Source organism: Giraffa tippelskirchi, chromosome 6, assembly GCF_054371585.1.
Source record: "Giraffa tippelskirchi isolate mGirTip1 chromosome 6, T2T-mGirTip1v1.2.pri, whole genome shotgun sequence".
Lineage (NCBI taxonomy): Eukaryota > Metazoa > Chordata > Mammalia > Artiodactyla > Giraffidae > Giraffa > Giraffa tippelskirchi.
The window spans coordinates 40126226-40148957 of record NC_137280.1 but is presented as its reverse complement, the minus strand read 5'-3'; the positions used below and the strand labels follow the sequence as shown (position 1 = coordinate 40148957).

The 22732-nt window shown below is 37.7% G+C and overlaps 2 protein-coding genes across 2 annotated transcripts in view; one reads left to right on the top strand and one right to left on the bottom strand.

Annotated features, from left to right (window-relative positions):
- Positions 1 to 22732, bottom strand: part of JPH1 (junctophilin 1) — a 620000-nt gene that overhangs the window by 568634 nt on the left and 28634 nt on the right. The window contains exon 2 of the mRNA XM_081501555.1: positions 15778 to 16030. The gene's annotated coding sequence lies outside the window, so the exon portion shown is untranslated. The remainder of the gene's footprint in view (positions 1 to 15777; positions 16031 to 22732) is intronic.
- PI15 (peptidase inhibitor 15) overlaps positions 1 to 22732 on the top strand; it is a 37140-nt gene that overhangs the window by 4704 nt on the left and 9704 nt on the right. The window contains exon 3 of the mRNA XM_081501572.1: positions 21980 to 22098. Within this exon, the coding sequence (XP_081357698.1) occupies positions 21980 to 22098 (119 nt within the window). The remainder of the gene's footprint in view (positions 1 to 21979; positions 22099 to 22732) is intronic.

Genomic DNA, 22732 nt, shown 5'->3' with positions numbered 1-22732 from the left:
CTGTGTTCAAACTGTCCCTCTTGGTGGGTGATAGCACTGTGGGACCCTCACAGAAGATGTTCTTCAGCTCAAGGCTCTTTCTAAATGCACCAGCCTGACCTGAAATCACCTTCATTCACAACTTTTCTAAGACTTTTCCCATGCTATTTCCTCACCTTCTACTGTCTTCTCCTTAACTTGTGTGTGTGTGCTCAGCTGTGTCCTTCTTTTTGTGACCCCATACACTGTAGCTTACCAGGCTTCTCTGTCCATGGGATTTCCCAGGCAAGAACACTGGAGTGGGTTGCCATTTCCTTCTTCAAGGGATCTTCCTGACCCAGAAATCAAACCAAATCTCCTGTGTTCTTTAGGAATGTTTTGTTCTTTATTGACACTTCCTATATTCACAGCCATATTTCATCTCTCCTTCAAGTCACTGTAACCTATTATGTCTATCATACTGCTCTTATCAAAATCAGATCCAATTTATAATTATTTGTATATTTCCTGCAAACTTCCTTTTTTATTTATTTATTTTTTTACTTTACAATATTGTATTGGTTTTGCCATACATTGACATGAATCTGCCATGGGTGTACATGTGTTCCCCATCCAGAACCCCCCTCCCACCTCCCTCACCATCCCATCCTTCTGGGTCATCCCAGTGCACCAGCTCCGAGCACCCTGCCTCATGCATCGAAACTGGACTGGTGATTCGTTTCACATATGATAATTTACATGCTTCAATGCCATTCTCCCATAATATCCTGCCCTTGCCCTCTCCCATAGAGTCCAAAAGACTGTTCTATACATCTGCGTCTCTTTTGCTGTCTTGCATACAGGGTTATCGTTACCATCTTTCTAAATTCTATATACATGCATTAGTATACTGTATTGGTGTTTTTCTTTCTGGCTTACTTCACCCTGTATAATAGGCTCCAGTTTCATCCACCTCATTAGAACTGATTTGAATGTATTCTTTTTAATGGCTGAGTAATATTCCAGTGTGTATATGTACCACATCTTTCTTATCCATTCATCTGATGATGGACATCTAGGTTGCTTCCATGTCCTGGCTATTACAAACAGTGCTGTGATGAATACTGGGGCACACTTTGGGTGTCTCTTTCAATTCTGGTTTCCTCGGTGTGTATGCCCAGCAGTGGGAATGCTGGGTCATATGGCAGTTCTATTTCCAGTTTTTTAAGGAATCTCCACACTGTTATCCATAGTGGCTGTACTAGTTTGCATTTCCACCAATGGTGCAATAGGGTTCCCTTTTCTCCACACCCTCTCCAGCATTTATTGCTTGTAGACTTTCAGATAGCAGCCATTCTGACTGGCATGAAATGGTACCTCATTGTGGTTTTGATTTGCATTTCTCTGATAATGAGTGATGCTGAGCATCTTTTCATGTGTTTGTTAGCCATCTGTATGTCTTCTTTGGAGAAATGTCTGTTTAGTTCTTTGGCCCACTTTTTCATTGGGTCGTTTACTTTTCTGGAATTGAGCTGCAGGAGTTGCTTGTATATTTTTGAAATTAATTATTTGTCCATTGCTTCATTTGCTATTATTTTCTCCCATTCTGAAGGCTGTCTTTTCACCTTGCTTAAAGTTTCCTTTGTTGTGCAGAAGCTTTTAATTTTAATTAGGTCCCATTTGTTTATTTTTGTTTTTATTTCCAATATTCTGGGAGGTGGGTCATAGAAGATCCTGCTGTGGTTTATGTTGGAGAGTATTTTGCCTGTTTTCCTCTAGGAGTTTTACAGTTTCTGGTCTTACGTTTAGATCTTTAATCCATTTTGAGTTTATTTTTGTGTGTGGTGTTAGACAGTGTTCTAGTTTCATTCTTTTACAAACTTCCTAATTTTAAGCTTTCAGAGTGGCTAAGTCTGTTTATTCACCTTTGTATATCTATTTTCTTGGGAAATTTCTTGTGTACAGACAGTAATCAAGCATTATTTGGTGAATTTATTTGAAATCCCTATGAATTGTTATCTGTTTAAAACTTGGATCAATTTTGATATTATTATTTATATTTAAAGTTCACTCATCATTTATAATAATATTTTATCTTGTGCACCTAAAATACAAAAGTTTTTCAAAATTCTAAAAAAGAAATCCCCTTAAAATTAACTGATTTTATCTTCAAGTACTTGATTATGTTCATATATGCTTGAGTCAATTAAGTGGACACAATTTGAACATGAGACTGGTGACATTCATATTATAATGTATAATATTTTCTTTGGGTATATTGGCCATGATTTTAGTGAAAAGCACGTACTTAGAAATATTTAATTTTCCAAACATTGTATCCTGTCAAAAAATAATAATAGATAGAGTTTAAGATATGCAAATCAAGCTCTTGGCTTCTGTTCTACAATTAATTTCTTGACAAATTTCCAGAGCTTCTTGGACACCAGCTGTTTTTCATTCTTTCTAAGGGCAACTTAAACTATGACTCTAAACCACACTAGTTTCTCAGAATAAGAATCATCCTTAAAAGAATAAGATTACAAGACTCACACATGGAGTAAAATTTGTAGGATATTTCTTGAATTTAAGTCAATTGAATGAATTTTTAAAAATGTGAAGTCCTTTTGTGAGAGGATAAGAGCCAAAGATAACAGAAATCTTTGTACTTAAAGTGTAAACAAAACAGGAAAAACAAGCAGGGAGAAAAAAAAGAAAACCCTAAGCACACTGTAAGACTCAATATAACACAGTGTAAGACACTGCTGTGTAAGATTGATGTAATAAAACAGTACAGACAAATGCCAAAATACCATGGAGAAGTCACAGAAAGAAGAGGTAATCTAAAGTTGGCAAATCATGAAAGGCTCTTTGGAGGAAGGGTATTTGAAATAGATGCTCAGGAAGGTGCAGGATTGACTGTTATAGTAAGTAAATCAATACATGAACAAAATCACCAGGAGAGAAAAAGCATAGCACATTATTAATGTTGTCAAGGATTTTGAGAACAGATTGAGGATCACTTAATATAAGAGCAATTAGGGAGGCCAAGGAGGCCTTATAGCTGGGTCAAAGGTGCAGAGAAAGGTGACACCTGGCAATTCAGGGAGCTTAGATTGGCTGTGAAGATGAGCCAAGAATTAGCAACCATCAGTGGGGCCATTGAATCAGTGGGGCCATTCTTTTAGCAAAGGTAAGGAGTAGCTGGGCTTCCCTGGAGGCTCAGTGGTAAAGAATTCACCTGCTAAGGCAGGATACACAGGTTCAATCCCTGGGTCAGGAAAACCCCTGGAGAAGGAGATGGTAGCCCACTCCAGTATTCTTCTTGCTTGGAAAATCCCGTGGACAGAAGAGCCTGGCAGACTACAGTCCATGGGGTTGCAAAAGAATCCTATACCACTTAGTGACTAAAACAACAACAAAGGAAAAGCCAGACACCTACACCTACATGCTTTGACAGGTATGAACAGCTAATGGAAGTAGTTCATATGCACATGTGATAGCAGTCTTCATAGATGGTAGAGAATGGTGGAAAGACAGGTAGGGGACAGCATGAAGATAATGATGGATATGAGCTAAAAACCTTAAAACTAAAAAAGCATAATGTAATTTCAAGAAGCCAAAGTTGCTATATTGATAATATGGCCAATTTTGTTTGTCTGGTGCCTGCAAATATTACTTGCAGAGCTAAGGGAATAAGTCTTCCTATATTTTTCTGGAGAAGAGAAAAATACTAGTTTCCAAGTCACAGCAGGTGGTAAAGTTACAGAAAGCATGACTCAAATGAGTGAATGGAGAAGAGATTAATCTGTCCTCAGAAATAGCACAATAAAATATTGGCCTACAGTAATTTATGTCTTGAGAATAAGGAAAAACTCAAGTTTTGTTTATTTGGGCTTCGTGTGGAAGAGAATGTGGATAATGTAAATGACATTTTTTCCCTTTATTCAATAGTTGACTAAACATTTGTGATGTCTATACTTATCTTTTTTTTTTTTAAATGAAATCATATACTGTACTAGATGGCACATTTCCTCTAATTTGGGAAGGATAACTCAATTTCTCTTTTATAAACATGAGTAACTTGATGTGTCTAACCAATTTTTTTTTTCAATGAATGCTTTTCTGACCACTAGAAAGCCTCCTGAGAATGTTGCCAGCCAACAGGGAAGTGAGAAAGACTGCTGACAGGAAGGCATTTCTCCAGCACACTTGAAACTCCGCATTCCTGTTCTCCTACATGTAGAACCTTTTAAGAGTCTTGGCTTCGAATGGAGACCAGGCACATTTTATAGGAATTTTCTCCCCAGGTGCACGTTGCATAGCATTTCTAAGTTATTATTGCTTATATATGAGTGTTCAGCTCTCTACTTGTGTAGCCAGCTGAAGGCTAGGACATTTTTGTTTGTGATTGTTTTGAATACAGACTCCAAGAAGTGCAAATGTGAAAACGTTATCATGATGTGATTCAGAGCCTCACCGTGCTTGGTAGAAGAGCTTTGAATCACACATAGGCTACATATATGTGGACCGTATTTCCTAGTACTCAACATTGCTTTTTCTGGTGGCAAATAATATTTGACCATATGCCATGGTATAGAAAATAATTTTATTATATTTCTGCTATTTGTTGTTGTTGTTCAGTCACTAAGTTGTATCTGATTCTTTGCGACCCCATGGACTATAGCATGCCAGTCTCCTCTGCCCTTCACTACCTCCTGGGGTTTGCTCAGGTTCATGTCGATTGAGTCGGTGATTCTATCCAACCACATCATCCTCGGCCATGCCCTTCTCCTTTTGCCTATTTGTAGAACCTAGAATCATTTCTGTCCCACAGAGAACACTCAGTCAAAACCTGTGGAACAACTGAATGACATCTTCTAACTTTTGCTGGGCATTCCATGTAAAGAGCGTGTAAGTATGGCACTCCACTCTGCTGGGCAGGAGTCACTCAGTATTCAGTCCCTCATTCCACAATATTTATTTATGTGCCTGACATACTGAGGGATTCAGTGGGGAGCAAAAAGACACTTTTTTATAGGAAGTACTGAGAAAACAGACAAGCAAGTGGGCAAAGCAGTGAGCTGAGTGCTAAAGTAGAATAAATAAAGGGTACCATGGGATCACAAGGCACATACCTAGCCCAAACTTGGACTGGGCTAGAGAGGCAGGGAAGACTTCCAAGAGGAAATGATTTCAAATATTAAATATGAAAATAAATAAAAGTTGTGCAGGCAGGAGTTGGAAAAAGTGAATGGGTGGTAGGTGAGGAAGGGTGTTCTGAGAAGGTGCACATACATTGAAGGATAAAATTCAGTGTGGCTTGGCTGTAGAGGCTAAAAGAAAAAGTGATATTTGATGGGGCTGGGAAGGTAAGCAGAAATTTGAATTTTATTCTAAGATCAAGGCAAGTGGTTGAGGGTTTTAAGTTGTGGAATTAGTTTGCCTTTCAGAAGGGTCATTCTGGCTTTAGGTTGAGAGAGGGATTGGAGAGAGGCAGAAGTAACAGCATAGTCAAGAGACCATTATAATCGCCTGGGTGAGAGAGAATTGGCCTTAGTGATGCTTAAGGTCATAGGGACAAAATGAATTTGGGCCTTGAATCAGTAGGGGTGAGGGATTTATATGAAGAAGTGGCATGAGGATTTACATTGGGGGGCAGCCATGGAGGATGCCTCTGTTTTTGACTAACAATTAAATTTCCCTGATTTGGAGAAAACAAAATAAAGTGCAGGTTTCTGGTAGTCATTAGGTAGCTGAAGGTTTGTCATCCAGGGTGCACATCTAGAGAAGTTGAAAAAAGTAGCTAGTGTGTGGGAGGGAACATTCTTTCAATACAAAGAATTTGGGATGGGAATTATGCCTTGGTAATCAGAATGTACCACTTTACATAATGGTGGTAGGGTAGTATCATGGAGACAGCATGGATGGATGATTTTATGTCTGGGAATCTACTCAAGAATTTTTGCAAGAAAGTTTCATGTATCTTTATTTATTTATTTATTTTATTTTTTAGAATCAGTGCTGAGACTTAACTCAACATGAATCCAAATCTATTTCAGAGGGCTGGATGGCGCCAGGTCCATCTAGTCTTTCTGACCTACTCAGCATAACATTTTGGGGGAAAATTAATCAAAGGACTTCAGAAAAATAGAAGTTGACTAGTCTGGCTAGTCTGGTGTGCTGAATTTCATGTATCTGAAAACAATTTAATAGTCAGTCAATGACCATTAAATGGTTATGGACTTGAGAAGTTTAATTGTCTATGAGAATTTCTGAAGAATGGTGTGGGAGGAAGTCAAGGAAGATAAAGACTAACAGTTTAAAGTGGTCAAGAGAAATGTTTGGCATAAAATACATCATGGACTGCGGTTTGGAGGGATATGATTTGAATGTTTCCAGTCCATGTTACCCATAGTATCTAAAATCAGATAGATTTTAGCATCCAAAAGCTTATTTTTTGACACAAATATGGAAGAATGCCCCCAAAGTTGTGTGTTTAGACTTTTCACGACTCTTAAAATTTCACATCACATACTCCCAACTGAAACAGTCCAGAAATGTTGCTTAAGGGCACAATCTTTTTTTTTTTATCCTACAAAGTGCATCAAATTCACATTTCATAATTTCATTAAATATGAGCATTCTACCCAGTCTGCCTCTGCATTCCAGGGAGAGCAAGTTTTCAGCAAGCAGTAGGTAGGCGGAAAGGCATTTGAATTCTTCTAAGTGGGCAATAGCAAGATACTATAGCAAGGGTTTACGTGAGTATCATAAGATAGTTTAACAATGAAGAAGTCAGGTTTTAGATGATTGTAACACTGAGTTGGTAAAAAAAAAATTAACCACACATGAAAATGTCTTCCTGGCACATAAGTAAAGTATTAAATGATAGCTGGTAGGTATTAACTTCCTGCAAAAGGAGGACTATTGCTAGAATCCATCAATAAGTTGTCTTAAAATTTAAAGATAAATCATATGTTAAAGAGGGATTTAAGGAAGGGAGTTATTACATTTTAAAACTCTGAAATGTTCTCTAATTGTTATCTTCCACTGTTTGATGTTATTTTCCTGGAAGCAAGGTCCTTATTATCTATACACAATTCTGTTTCTGATTAGTTAGTTGCTTCAGGGTTTATCTGTTTTCACCTTATCTGATTGCTTGCTAAATTTAAAGTTTGATGTCTCTTAAACTTCAGGCTGCCAGATATTGTGATCAAAAATGCACCTCACACTGTCTCCCATTTTAGGCAGCTTTCTAGCTCACAGACCACAACTCTTCCAGTGTCTGGTCTTCCGATAATAATATTTACCTTTCTGTACAACCTGTCCTGCTAAAACTGTGCTAAATTCTTTTCAGTCACTATCTCGCCTAACCCTCACAGCAGTCTTGTGAAATGGGAACAATTTTCTTTATTTAGAGACAGGAAATTTGAAGTTTGGAGAGCGTAAGTAGCTTCCCCAAGGTCACAGAGCAAGTAAATCAAAATGATGAGAGCGCAGTTCTGTCTGACAGCAAAGCCCGTGCTTTAAGAGACGACACAGTACACACTCCCCTCCATGTGTTCATCTCCTGCTCTTGAGCCCACTGGCTCGGGAATGTCTCCACATGCATTTTATCTGAGGACATCACTGAATATTAGAAAGCATTTCTTCATGTGGAATCAAATCTTGCTTCCTGTACTCTTTCTAACCTTGGCAGCCACATAGGAAAACTCTGTATTATGATAGTGTTTCAAGTCTTTGAAGGCTATGAGCATCCATGCATTAGACCTTGACCCCCAATCACCCAGCTCTTTCTAACCCTCCTGCCCTTTTGTGCTAAATACCTCTACACACCACCTCTTTCACCCAGAGTATGGCCAGCATAAGGAAGGTGGCATAAAGATATTTGCCTTCTGAAAATCCTGGAAAAGGTAAGAAGTTGTGCCATTAAGGAAATGGAAAATCAAGTCTCTCCCGCTCCCCTCTACCCCTTATGTTACACATACACACAGGAATGCTGCCAGTTAGATCATCCTGGGGTCTGCAAGCAGCTTGGCTCTGAGCAAGGAATGCCTTTTACCAGGCTGTTTTCCTTGGTTGGATTCCAACATGTGTGTTCTCTATTTTTTCTGTAAGAGATGTATCTATTTGCATAATAAACATGTCTGAATAAATAGTTGGCCCTTTTCATGACGGTTGACTTTCTTTTTGTTTATTTTTTAATTAGTTTTTATTGGAGTATAGTTGCTTTACAATGTTGTGTGCTCTTCTGGCAGTGAGGTGCATAGAAGTGACATGATCCAACCTGCATAGAGTACCGGTGACAAGTTAGTCTTCATTCATTCTACTTCTGTGGCTGCATCCTTTTATATTAGGCTGGCAAATGAGGTAGAACATGCTCCTGCTGAGTCATCTCACATTCTCATGAACCAAGCTGCTTGTAGATCAAATGTGTATTTTAAATATTATTAAATATTATTAAATAATATTATTTTAAATATCATTATCATGGAAAAGGATTGCCTTACTTTTAAAATTTTTTATCTGTTCTTTCTCTAAGATTTCAGATTCTCAGAATGTTATGTGTGTGTCACTTTTGATATATCATTTAATAAAGGGATTTTGAGTTCCCTTTGATATTTGGATAAGCCCCATGAACCTCATCTGTTCTCTCTGTTCATATCTATGTCACCACGGACTATGTGTTCCCTTCTCCTGGAACTGTCATGCTCAGAATGAATGATGTTGTCGTATTTGCATAGCAGCAAACAGGATGGTTTCATTACCTCTCTCATCCGTAATTCTGTCTTTCATGAAGGTACAGAGCAAACAGCCTCACAGAGCTTAGCAGTCAGTATCAGTGGCAACCAGTCATTTTCCTGATGAAAGGCTATGTTTATTTTTTATCAAATCTTGGATCAATAATATACAAGAGCTGAAAGGAAGGAGGGCTTCCCTTATAGCTCAGCTGGTAAAGAATCCACTTGCAATGCAAGAGACCCCAGTTCGATTCCTGGGTGAGGAAGATCCGCTGGAGAAGGGATAGGCTACCCACTCCAGCATTGTTGGGCTTCCCTTGTGGCTCAGTTGGTAAAGAATCTGCCTGCAATGAGGGAGACTTGGGTTCGATCCCTGGGTTGGGAAGATCCCCTGGAGAAGGGAAAGGCTATCCACTCTAGTATTCTGGCCTGGAGAATTCCATGTGACCCATGGGGTCACAAAGAGAGGAAGGACACTGTTCTAAGTCTTTTTAAGTGAAAACTAACTTCTAGAAATGCCCCTTTTTTCCCAAACCTCTTCTGTGGTGTGAGTATGGGGGTGCAGGAGCAGGGTGGGGTGAGTAAGAGTGAGATAGAAGAGGGGAAGCCCAAAGTCCTCTGCAATCAGAATGACACTCCACTGAATAAGCTTTAAAGTATTATTTCTAACCGGAAGAACACAGAACAACTTTGTAAGCACACATTCAAGGTCTCCAACTCAGAAATGTTGATTCACTGGGTCCAGGATTGGGTTGGGCATCTGCTTTCTCAAAAAGTTTCCACTGGAGACCCTGGAATGATTTCCCAGGTGAGAGAAAACATCCGAGATGATTTAGGACATAAAACTGAGCTGAGAAAAATATTTTGTGGCTCAAATATCCATTTATTTATCAAGAGACTATATACTGGAAGAATGAATATGTTAAACCGAAAGAATTATTCCAGTGATAATTTCTGTATTATCACAAAGTTTCACTTGAATAGTCACTCAGCACTCATTTTCATAAGACATCCTGTGGTCATTGTGGGTGAGCTACAGATGTCTGCAGTGTGGAATGACACTTACTTGGGAATATACATGACTGACTAAGGATGCTTCTAAAGAAGCAGACTTTTAAGTAGCACATTTTTTGAAAGTGGCTTTATAACATACATTGTATATGGATAACGGGTAATGTGTTATATTACATACTAATTAATTTATATAATGTCTTGTAATTTATGATTTTTCACTTATTTGTTTGGTAGGACTTCCCAGGTGGCTCAGTGGTAAAGAATCTGCCTGCCAGTGCAGGAGACGCAGAAGATACAGATTCAACCTCTGAGTCGGGAAGATCCCCTGGAATAGGAAATGGCAACCCATTCTAGTATTCTTGCCTGGATAATTCCAAGGACAGAGGAGCCTGTCAAGCTACAGTCCATGGGGTTGCAAAGAGTTGGACACAACTTAGAAACTAAACAAGAAGTAATTCTTTAACTTGCCTATCTCTTCCCTAAACTATAAGGCACAGTCCATATCAGTCTTGCTGACTGTTGAATTCACAATACCCAGTGCCTCCCAATAAATACTCAATTACTAGCTGCCTAGATTAATGAATTATCTAGGATTTGGCTCAGATAGTACAGCGCCTGCCTGCAATGTGGGAGATCTGGTTTCATTCCCTGGGTCAGGAAGATTCCCTGGAGAAGGAAATGGCGACCCACTCCAGTATTCTTGCCTGGGAGAGCCCATGGACAGAGAAGCCTAGTGGGCTACAGTCCATGAAGTTGCAAAGAGTTGGACATGACTGAGCAACTAATACTATTGGTTGATCTGGAAATTTGCATTTCTTACATTTTCCACTGTTGATAACAAAACAGATGGGGAAGTTTGGTATAAAGAGGTTTGGGGCCAAGGTATCTACAAAGTCATTGTTTCTTGCCACCATCCATGTGTATTAAGATCACTTATCTACAGAAATGTGTTGGTGACAATGATAACTCCCATTGGAGTTCACAAACTATAGGCCCATCAACCATTCCAATTAGTAGTCATGTTTAACTTGCTCGGCAAGTGTTGAACTGTAGAGAATTTTACATTTAAAAAAGCTATTTGGCAACAAGAATCCACCTGCAGTGTGGGAGGCCTGGGTTCAATCCCTGGGTTGGGAAGATCACCTGGAGGAGGGCATGGCAACCCACTCCGTTATTCTTGCCTGGAAAATCCCCATGGACAGAGGAGCCTGTTGGGCAACAGTCCGTGGGATCCCAGAGTTGGACACAACTTAGTGACTAAGCACAGCACAGAGGTGGGTACATTTCACACACATCAGGATTTCTACATTATCCTGGGAAGTTGCAACATTTACAGACATCACGCACTCTTTCTACATGTCAGCAATCGGTTAAAAAGAATAGCATCTTTGGGTGTAGGAAAATTCACTCATTTCCAAGTCTCTCTCTCTTTCAAATAATTGTCCAGATGTCAAGCAACAGTTGTACTTTTTCATCTTATACCCAATATTTCTTTACTCATTTTCATTACTATTGAGGTTGATGACATTTAAACAGCACTTTGGCATTTTCAAAGCACTTGACTGAAGTATAGATTGAGCTATGCATGAATTAAAGCACTGAAAAATTCTATCCTTTATTTCCTAATCACCAATCCTGTTTAAGTAGTCTTACCTCAAATTCTGAACATTTTTATTTTATCTATGCCTTCATTAATTTATATATTAAGGCTTTATGTATATGAAACATTCTCTGAGCTAGGAGTCTTTTTCAATAATTCAGATAACAAAATGATGGTGGCTTCACTCAAGGTGGTGCCAATAATGGTGATGATCAGTGGGTATAATCTGGATAGACAGGATCTTGATGGTAAGATCAACAAGATTTGCTGACAGAGCATATAAAGATTATTAAGCAAACAAAGAGTAAAGACAACTATGGATTTTTTGGCCTGAGCAACTACAACAGCAGTTGGTAAACTTTTTCTGTAAAGGACTAGATGATAAATACGTTTAGCTTTGTAGGCCTTGTGGTCTATGCTGCCACTGTAACACAGAAACAGCATAGATAATATATAAGCAAGCAATGGTTCAGATTTGGTGACCCCTGAATTGGAAGAAATAGGGTTACACCATTCACTGATGGGAGGAAGACTGCCTGAGTTGGTTAGGGAGTAGGGAGTGGGGGTAGGATTGAGAATATTGGAACTCAATTTTGGACTTGCTAAGTAAAGATTTAAAGTGGGTAGATGGATAGATTAGTTTGGAATTCAGTGGAGGATAAAGATATAATTTGGAATAATACCACTAGTTTATAAATAGTATTTCAATGTGTGAGACTGGATGTGATTAGCTAAGCAGTGAATATAGACGAAACAGGGAAGAGAGGTGGAGAGAGACAGAGACAGACAGAGAGAAACAGAGAGGGGCATGGCTTAAGCCCTGGGAATCCTTCAGCATGTAGAGGTTAGGGAGATGGGGAAGAAGCAGCAAAGATATGGAGATGCAGCAGTCAGAGAAAAACAAGGCAAGTGTGGGGTCATGAAACCAAGGTATGGAAGTGAGTCCAGAAGGAGCAGGTGCTTAGATAGTCTAAAAGCTGCTGATTAACCAAATAAGATGGTGACTGGGAAATGACCATTGATGATATTGATGAGATCAGTTTGAGTAGAGTGGACATAGAGGGAAACCTGCCTGTGGGTGTGGGCTTGAGTGTGGAAGAGCAAAAATTGAGAATTCTCTGTTAAGAGAACACTCAAGAAATTTCATTGTAAGAGGAAGAAGAGGAATGATACATTGGAATATGAAAATGAAGAGGGGTCAAGAAAGGGCCTTTTTTGTTAGTTTTTAAGAAATTTATGCTGCTGCCAATGATCGCCTCAGACTTCTTCTAAAAAAAGCATACTTTTACATCATCTCTTTATAGAAATTTACCTTCCCAACCTGTGTGAAAGGTAGCACTCACCTTACCTGAGGAAAGTCCTTGTTATCCTTGTTTAAACACTTAAAAAACACTCAGGATCCCCACTCTGATATTTTATGTTATAATTCCATCCCATATCTGTGTTCATATTTGAGGCTTGAGGGAATTTTTTTTAAATCAAGTTCCTTTAACTACTTCTCTTTTAAAGTTCAATCAGCTTAATAGCATTTAATTAATCTAACTAGTGCCAAAACTTCCCCATGTGAAAGCCTTTTCTCTTCCTCTGCCCACTCCACCCCCTCCAGGTTTACCAAGGCTCATTCCTAACACTGGGTCTCAGTTTCCTTTATTGGCCACCTCACAAGCATTTCCACCTAAGGGGAATAAACCCATCAATTCAAAACAGAACCACAAGCATGCCCATGAAGTGTTTTTTAAGAGCTTTTGGCCGCCTTCAGGGGAAATAATTTTTTCATCACTTAATATCTTTTCAATGGCTCTTCCTCACTTCTGTAAGTCGCCTCTCCTTTCCCAATCTAACTCAGGAAAAGAACAAAGAACCCCAGCTGAATTATTTTTAAACACCAAAAGCTTGTCTATCTAAACTGCCTTTATGTTTTATCTAAATATATGAGAAATGACTGCTTAAAAGTCCAAGAAAACAAGTATCTGTGGGACATGCCATACTGTTTCCAGTGTTGTTGCTATCATAGTATCCTTGACAATAACCGATTTAGAAATATGTCTTCAAAAATTCAGTGTGATATTTTTATTTTTAGTATTTTATGTCTTTGAAGATGGTTTCCATGTGCAGAGAAGATTTTTTAAGAGGTCATTTTCAAATTTAATATTTATGGTTTTCTACTTTAGCTTCACTTAAACATATTTTTGTTCTATGCATAAATCTAGCAAGTTTTGGCAATCACACTTGTTTAATGTTTGTTACTATTTACAAATCTAATTAATTTAAATTTTAAGCTACATTTATAGATTTAACATATTTGACCTTTACTATTTCCCTTGGTTTATTGAAAATTATTTCCATATATTTAAAAGTCTTAAAAGGCTAGGACATTCAGTGACTTTTAAGTTCTAAGTTTTGCAATACTGTTTAAAAATTATATATCAAGATATTCTTACAATTTTTAACTTAAAACCACAAATATAAATAATTATTCATGAATACATTTTGTATTGCAATTACAAGGCTAACTAGTTGCTTTAAAAACATTCTTTTAACCACTGTAAGTAATATCAAATATGTATAGGTTTCTTACCCAGAAATATTTATTCTTTTTAGCAACTTATATTTAATCCTTTCAAATGCTTCTACATTTAATTCTTCGGAGAAGGCAATGGCACCCCACTCCAGTACTCTTGCCTGGAAAATCCCATGGACGGAGGAGCCTGGTAGGCTACAGTCTATGGGGTCGCTGAGAGTCGGACACGACTGAGCGACTTCACTTTCACTTTTCCCTTTCATGCACTGGAGAAGGAAATGGCAACCCACTCCAGTATTCTTGCCTGGAGAATCTCAGGGATGGCGGAGCTTGGTGGGCTGCCGTCTGTGGGGTCGCACAGAGTCGGACACGACTGAAGTGACTTAGCAGCAGCAGCAGCACATTTAATTCTTATGCTTGGAATTAAAATATGTTACCCACTTGAAAAAAAAAAAGTATGTCATCTCAAACAATGTTGGATATACATTCCAAAGTAATTTTTAGGGTTGTCTTTCAGTTGGTCTACATTTCTTATTGTCCAGCAACGATGACTGGGGTTTAAGAAGGGAGCTTTGGATGTCCTGGTGGCCACTGTGTCGTGAGTACCAAAACTTAAGGAAATGGCTTTATAAAACAACCCCATCTTTGGGCTGGATCATATCATTCTCTAATTCTTCTATTTATGAAAGTCACTGTCTCATGCTGAGACATTCTTTGACTCAGTTTTGTATTTCTTTGACCCAAGCTCTGAAGACCCCTGGACTAATGATGATCTGCATTCTTTTCATGTCCTTCTTATTTCTTGGAGCCACACTCTTCTAGCTATTTAAATAACATCGATTTGAATTCTGGATGTCTCTCATGGCTTAATCAGACTATGTGGTTTCCACAGACAAGGTGCTAAATTTACTTATAAGCATAGTAGCTTATGGTAAACATTTTAGTTCAAAGCTGTATCAATCAATTTACAAGCTGACCAACTAAATAGCTTGTAACACAAAGAATGGAAGAAAACCATGCAGGGCAGTAGTGCCCCTATATATAGGCTTATGTATGCTCTGACACCGTTTTAAGCCATCTTTACTTTGTGAATTATTTAATCATAATATCCAACTTCTACTAGCTACTGTAAATGTTTTTGTGTCTCCACGCATAATTTTCTTAATTTTTGCCTCATTTTTAGAAGGCAAGAGAAGATTTTAAGTGTTGGCAACTCAGTTATATATGACATTATTTTATCCATTTAGAGGGACAACCCTGGTGGCACAGACGGTAAAGAAAATGCCTGCAATGCGGGAGACCCAAGTTTAATCCCTGGGTCAGGAAGATCCCCCGGAGGAGGGCATGGCAACCCACTTCACTTCTTGCCTGGAGAATTACATGGACAGAGGAGCCTGGTGGTCTACAGTCCATGGGTCACAAAGAGTCAGACAATGCCAAGAGGCTAACACATTCACTTCCAGAGGGACAAGACCTAGAAATACAGAATTTGAGGCTGGCTCCATAGAAGCTAAATAAATATCAGGTGTTTAGTTTAACACCTGATAATCACATGTTGCATATTTGCTAGTTATTTCATAGAATGTTAAAAAAGTGCACACTTGTGACCTTTTTTTTTCTTTTGCAACATTTGTAGGGTATGATACTAAAATTATTTCAAATAAATATCACAGATGCCTAATGAAATTCAGCAGATCAATTACCCATTTAGCATCCAGAGATGTACATACTATTCAAATGCTTAGGTGATTACAGCTTCATTCCTGAAACTTGTATAAGTTGATAGAATTCTTTCACATGATTAAACTGACAACATTCATCGCAGTTTAGAGCTTCTGGATAGGAAAGAGGCTATCTTAATTTGCTGTTTTCAAAACTCAAAGACCTCTCATTATATTAATAAATTTAAGTGCCAATGTAGATTTAAGGGATACATTGCTTACCCATATTCTCCTGGGAGTTGTAACCAATGGACAAAGAGACAACAAAATGTAGTTCCTAGGTTGAAGACTTGGATCTTCATTTCGCTACAGGATGAGTGTGAGAGGTGGGCATCTCTGCAGTGGGCCTCAGAAAGATGATTGCTCTTCCATGGGAAGGCAAAGTGACCCCATTTTCTGTGTGGGACCTGGCCAGTCTGCCAGGCTCTCCAGCATCTTCCTTTAGGGGCAGACAGAAATCCCTCCCATCAGTTCCCTAAAAGCAAAGATGAAAAAACATGTTTATCTCTCCTCCCTCACAACTATCATCTCAAAAATTTTAATTATGATATCTGTACATAAAAACATGTAAAAATGTAGGCATCAGTAATGCCAAATACATGGTCTTCCTATTAAAATCCTTTATAATAATTTTTAAATGGTGCTCATATAAGATATTTTTGAGGCATGAACTCTTTCGTTTATCTCTTTGATATACACAATACATTTTAAGTATGTGAGTAAGCACATAGATTTATTATAGGCTAAATTAAATTTGTTTGTTAACTACCTTAAATATTTTAAATTATTTTGTGAAGAATCTAGCTTTATTCTCTCTGTGGTGTGGAAAAGGCTAGAACTGAACAATTCATCGGCCAATATAATAGATCTTCTTGGTCCTGATGCTGGGGCTACTCAGGTATATTAAATCATAAGATGCTGAACAAGAAAGAGACTGTAGAGATGGCTTCATCTCATCTTCTTATTTAAAGATGAGTTAACTGGGAGACAGAATAACTTCTATGTCCTCAGTTGCAGATGGTCTTAATAGTAGACTTAAAGTTAGAATGCAGGATATTTTCTTTTTCAGTATTATTTGTGCTATGCAGTTCTGATATTTTAGAACAAGACTATAAGAAAGGGACTTCCCTGGCAGTCCAGTGGTTAAGACTTCACCATCCACACTATAGGGGGCGCGGGTTCAATCTCTGCTCAGGGAGTTAAGATTCCACATGACTCAAGGCCAAAAAAATCCCAGCATAAAACAGAAGCAATATTACAACAAATTCAATAAAGACTAAAAAAAATTATCCACATGAAAAAAAAACCTTTAAAAAGAAAGACTGTAAGAAAGATTATTTCTCAAAAGACTGTATAAAAACAAAGAAAAATTGTGTTTTTGGCAGTTATTATTCTGAGTGCACTATACTTCAATGTGTAAATAATACTTAGATGTGTTTTTTTCCCCCCAAAGTGATTATAATTAGTTCAAGGGACATAATTTGTTGATGCTATTCCATCTAAAATTCATTTGTGAGGTAATTGTGCTATTTTGCGTTTTGATGAACTGTAATCCATATTTTATAAATTCATATTTCATTAAAATTATCAGAAGAATAAATAATCAATGAATCCTTTATTAGAGAAACAAAATACTTTTAAAAGTTAATTTCAGTCCTAGAATACTATGATTTTCATATAAATTTATTTTGTATTATTGACATTTTTGGGCAGATTTCTGCAGATAAAACAAAGAAGTTTGAAGTAATAATTTATCAGTTCAGTTCAATTCAGTTCAGTTGCTCAGTCACGTCCAACTCTTTGCGACCCCATGGACTGCAGCACACCAGGCTTCCCTGTCCATCACCAACTCCTGAAGCCTACTCAAACTCATGTCCATTGCATCTGTGATGCCATCCAACCATCTCATCCTCTGTCATCCCTTTCTCCTGCCTTCAATCTTTCCCAGCATCAGGGTCTTTATAATAATTTACAGGCTAAATAACTCTGAAACACATAATACAAAGTATTATTCGTAATTGTAAAAAAATGTTATATCAATTCAAAGAAAGACCAAGTACATAAAGAAACAGACACTAACTTTTTATTAAAATATTGTAGAATGAATGTGTCCCATTTAATATACCATATTTAACATTGATTGAATGTATGTGTTTAATCACTAAGTTGTGTCCAATTCTTTTGCAACCCCATTGACTGTAGCCTGCCAAGCTCCTCTGTCCATAGGATTTCCCAGGCAAGAATGCTGGATTGGGTTGACATTTACTTTGCCAGGGGATTTTCCTGACCCAGGGATTGAACCTGCATCTCCTCCATTGACAGACAGATTCTTTACCACCAAACCACCTAGGGAGCCCTTAACATTGATTCAGTTCAGTTCAGTTGCTCAGTTGCATCCAACTCTTTGCGACCCTATGGACTACAGCATGCCAGGACTCCCTGTTCATCACCAACTCCCAGAGTCTACCCAAACTCATGACCATTGAGTCGGTGATGCCATCCAACCATCTCATCCTCTGTCGTCCCCTTCTCCTCACGCCTTCAATCTTTCCCAGCATCAGAGTCTTTTCAAATGAGTCAGTTCTTTGCATCAGGTGGCCAAAGTATTGGAGTTTCAGCTTCAACATTGGTCCTTCCAATGAACACTCAGGACTGATCTCCTTTAGGATGGACTGGTTTGATCTCTTTGCAGTCCAAGGGACTCTCAAGAGTCTTCTCCAACATCACAGTTCAAAAGCATCAATTCTTCGGCACTCAGCTTTCTTTATAGTTCAACTCTCACATCCATACATGATTACTGGAAAAACCACAGCCTTGACTAGACAGACCTTTGTTGGGAAAGTAATGTCTCTGCTTTTTAATATGCTGTCTAGGCTGGTCATAACTTTCCTTCCAAGGGGTAAGCATCTTTTAATTTCATGGCTGCAATCACCATCTGCAGTGATTTTGGAGCCCCAAAAAAGGAAGTCTGCCACTGTTTCCACTTTTCCCCCATCTATTTGCCATGAAATGATGGGACCAGATGCCATGATCTTAGTTTTCTGAATGTTGAGCTTTAAGCCAACTTTTTCACTCTCCTCTTTCATTTTCATCAAGAGGCTCTTTAGTTCTTCTTCGCTTTCTGCCATAAGGGTAGTGTCATCTGCATATCTGAGGTTATTGATATTTCTCCCGGCAATCTTGATTCCAGCTTGTACTTCTTCCAGCCCAGCATCTCTCATGATGTACTCTGCATATAAGTTAAATAAGCAGAGTGACAATATACAGCCTTGACGTACTCCTTTCCCAATTTGGAACCAGTCTGTCATTCCATGTCCAGTTGTAACTGTTGCTTCCTGACCTGCATACAAGTTTCTCAAAAGGCAGGTCAGTGGTCTGGTATGCCCCTCTCTTGAAGAATTTTCCACAGTTTGCTGTGATCCACACAGTCAAAGGCTTTGGCATAGTCAATAAAGCAGAAATAGATGTTTTTCTGGAACTCTCTTGCTTTTTCGATGATCCAGCGGCTGTTGGCAATTTGATCTCTGGTTCCTCTGCCTTTTCTAAATCCATCTTGAACATCTGGAAGTTCACGGTTCACCTAATGTTGAAGCCTGGCTTGGAGAATTTTGAGCATTGCTTTACTAGCGTGTGAGATGAGTGCAATTGTGCGGTAGTTTGAGCCTTCTTTGGCATTGCCTTTCTTTGGGATTGGAATGAAAACTGACCTTTTCCAGTCCTGTGGCCACTGCTGAGTTTTCCATATTTGCTGACATATTTAGTGCAGCACTTTCACAGCATTATCTTGTAGAATTTGAAATAGCTCAATTGGAATTCCATCACCTCCACTAGGTTTGTTTGTAGTGAAGGCCCACTTGACTTCATATTCCAGGATGTCTGGCTCTAGGTGAGTGATCACACCATCGTGATTATCTGGGTTGTGAAGATCTTTTTTGTACAGTTTTCTTTATATTCTTGCCACCTCTTCTTAATATCTTCTGCTTCTGTTAGGTCCATACCATTTCTGTCCTTTCTTGAGCCCATATTTGCATGAAATGTTCCCTTGGTATCTTGAGATACCAATTTTCTTGAGATCTCTAGTCTTTCCCATTCTATTGTTTTCCTCTATTTCTTTGCACTGATTACTGAGGAAGACTTTCTTATCCCTCCTTGCTATTCGTTTGGAACTCTGCATTCAAATGGGTATGTATATCTTTCCTTTTCTCCTTTGTTTTTTTGCTTCTCTTCTTTTCCCAGCTATTTGTAAGGCCTCCTCAGACAGCCATTTTGCTTTTTTGCATTTCTTTTTCTTGGGGATGGTCTTGATTCCTGTCTCCTGTACAATGTCATGAACCTCCATCCATAGTTCATCTGGTACTTTGTAACATTGATTACTCATCTATTAAAAGGTTGTTTTTCAGTCACTAAGTCATGTCTGACTCTTTGCCACCAATGAATGGCAGCACACCAAGATCCCCTGTCCTTCACTATCTCTCAGAGTTTGCTCAAACTCATGTGCATTGACTCGATGATGCCATCCAGTCATGTCATCCTTTGTTGCCCCCTTCTCCTCCTGTCCTCAATCTTTCCCAGCATCAGCATCTTTTCCAATGAGTTGGCTCTTCCCATCAGATGGGCAAAGTATTAAAAGGGTATTATGTGATATCTTGCCATATTTAAGTTAATCCTCAAATGGGCAGATTATATTCTAGATAATTAAAAGAAAGTTCTTTATGAATGATCTTTCTTTCTACATAGACAGTGGAGATGTGGCCACTGTCACTGTAAAATTACTCCAGATCTTTTCTCAATAGTTCTGGTTTATGTAACTTTGGGAGTGAATATATTTTAGTATAATTCTAGATAGATTTATGTAACATAACTTCATTTTTCTAATTTAAGACAATTTGTGAACAACTAATAAATCTTTTTGAGGGTGGGTGCCATGGCTTCCTAGGATGAAAGTGTCTCTTGAAGGGTTCATCAGTTATTTTTTTTCCTATTTTATTTCAAAGTCACTAAATTAATTTCTTTTCAGTTAAATACATTGTTATATTAAATACATCTATGTTTCCAGTTCATGGCAATTCTAATATTATTATTACTATAAAATATTAAAATGACACAACATATCAAATTACATCATATTATACTTAGATGTAGTTTGACTTTTAAAAGTTGGCATAAATGCAAATCGAAACTACAATGAGACATCATCTCATACCTGTTAGGATGGCTATTGTCAAAGACTCAAGAAATAAAAAATGTTGGTGAGGATATGGAGAAAGTGAATCTTGTGCACTGTAGGTGGAAATGGAAATTGGTACCAACACTGTGGAAAACAATATAGAATGTCTCCCCGAAAAATAAAAATATAACTACTATATGATATAGCAATTCTGCTGCTAGATATTCATCTGAAGGAAACTAACATACTAACTCAAAAAGATACATTCACCCCAGTGTTCATAGTGGCACTGTTTACAATAGCCAAGACATGGAAGCAGCCTAAATTATCATCAACAGATAAGTGGATAAATGGAATATTATTCAGCTATAAGAAACAAGGAAATCTTGCCATTGTGACAGCATCAATGGAACTTAATGGCATTATACTAAGTGAAATAAATCAGAAAAAGACAACATATTATGTCATATATATGTGAAATCGAAAAACAGCAACAACAAATACAACACTGAATTCACAGATCTAGAGAACAGATAGGTGGTGGCCAGAGATGGGGGTAGGGGTGGGTGAAATGTACAAACTTTCAGTTATAAAATAACTCCTGGGGATGTAATATACAAAATGGTTATAGTACTGTATTATATATTTGAATGTTGCTAAAAATTGAACTTAAAAGCTCTCTTTACAGGAAAAAAATTTGAACTGTGTGTGGTGATGAATGTTAATTAGACTTCTTGTGATGATAATTTCACAATATATACATATGTAAAAATTATTAAGTTTTACATTTGAAACTAATATAATGTTACATATCAATTATATCTCAAAAAATTATAATATTATATATTGTCAGTTTGGGTTCATTATTTGAATAAATTTGATCATATTAATTTTTGAGATATATTAATAGCTCTGAATAAACTCCACGGAAATCATTTGACTCTGGTAGACTCAAACTTTAGTGGTCAGTAGGAGGTATCTCCAAGTTACATCTAGATACAATATTTTGGTTAACCTATCCTTTAATAAAATTGATGTCTGGACATTGGGTCTAGATGACACTGTTAAAAATAAAGATTTTTGAGGAATAACCATACTGTATTGTAGAACTTTGAATAACAATGGTCTCATCTTGCTTTCTTTTAGTCAGGAAGTAGAAGAGAAAGAACTTTATGAAATGATAGCATCCTTTCTTACCTCTTTTTGTTTGTTACTAGCAAACCTAGTAAGCTGAAGGGTTTTTTTTCCCTTTCACAGGTTTGGGATGAAAATCTTGCAAAGTCTGCAGAGGCTTGGGCAGCTACCTGCATTTGGGACCATGGACCTTCTTACTTATTGAGATTTTTGGGTCAAAATCTATCTGTACGAACTGGAAGGTAAGAAATAGTTTCACTGATATCGTTTATCCAGATAACTTTATTGATAACTTTATTGCCTATAGACTCCAAGGGTTAGTAGCACCAATTTCAAGTAGTATCTACAAATATTTATTGAGAACTCACTATATGTCAGTCACTGATGCTTGGCCTATGACTGTTTTAGATGTCTTCAAAAATTATTTAAATTTTTAAAAGAGCCTAAAAAAAACCCCAGTTTTCTCTTTCACCCTTGGAACATCATCCCTTAATCTATTCTACACTAATCTCACAGAATCTTTGAAAGAATCAGGTTGTATCCTTATCCTATCTCTTTTAGCTCAGAAAATTCCCTTGATAGTGGCAGAAGCCATTATTGTGTATGCAGCTTTCCCATGTTTGCATATTCCTATGTATGTGTTATACAAATTCAATGTATTTACACATATATGTATATATACATATGCACATATATGTATATGAAAGTATATGCAACTGTGAATGAAGCTGCTTCCAGTAACAGGATAATTTTTATACACTGTGAAAGGTCATCATCCAACATTCAAAACTCATTCCCTTCCACATAGGGGAGAAAAATCAGATGTATTCTCATTAAAGTAAAATGATACAACTTTAAGGGGAAAAAACACTCTGA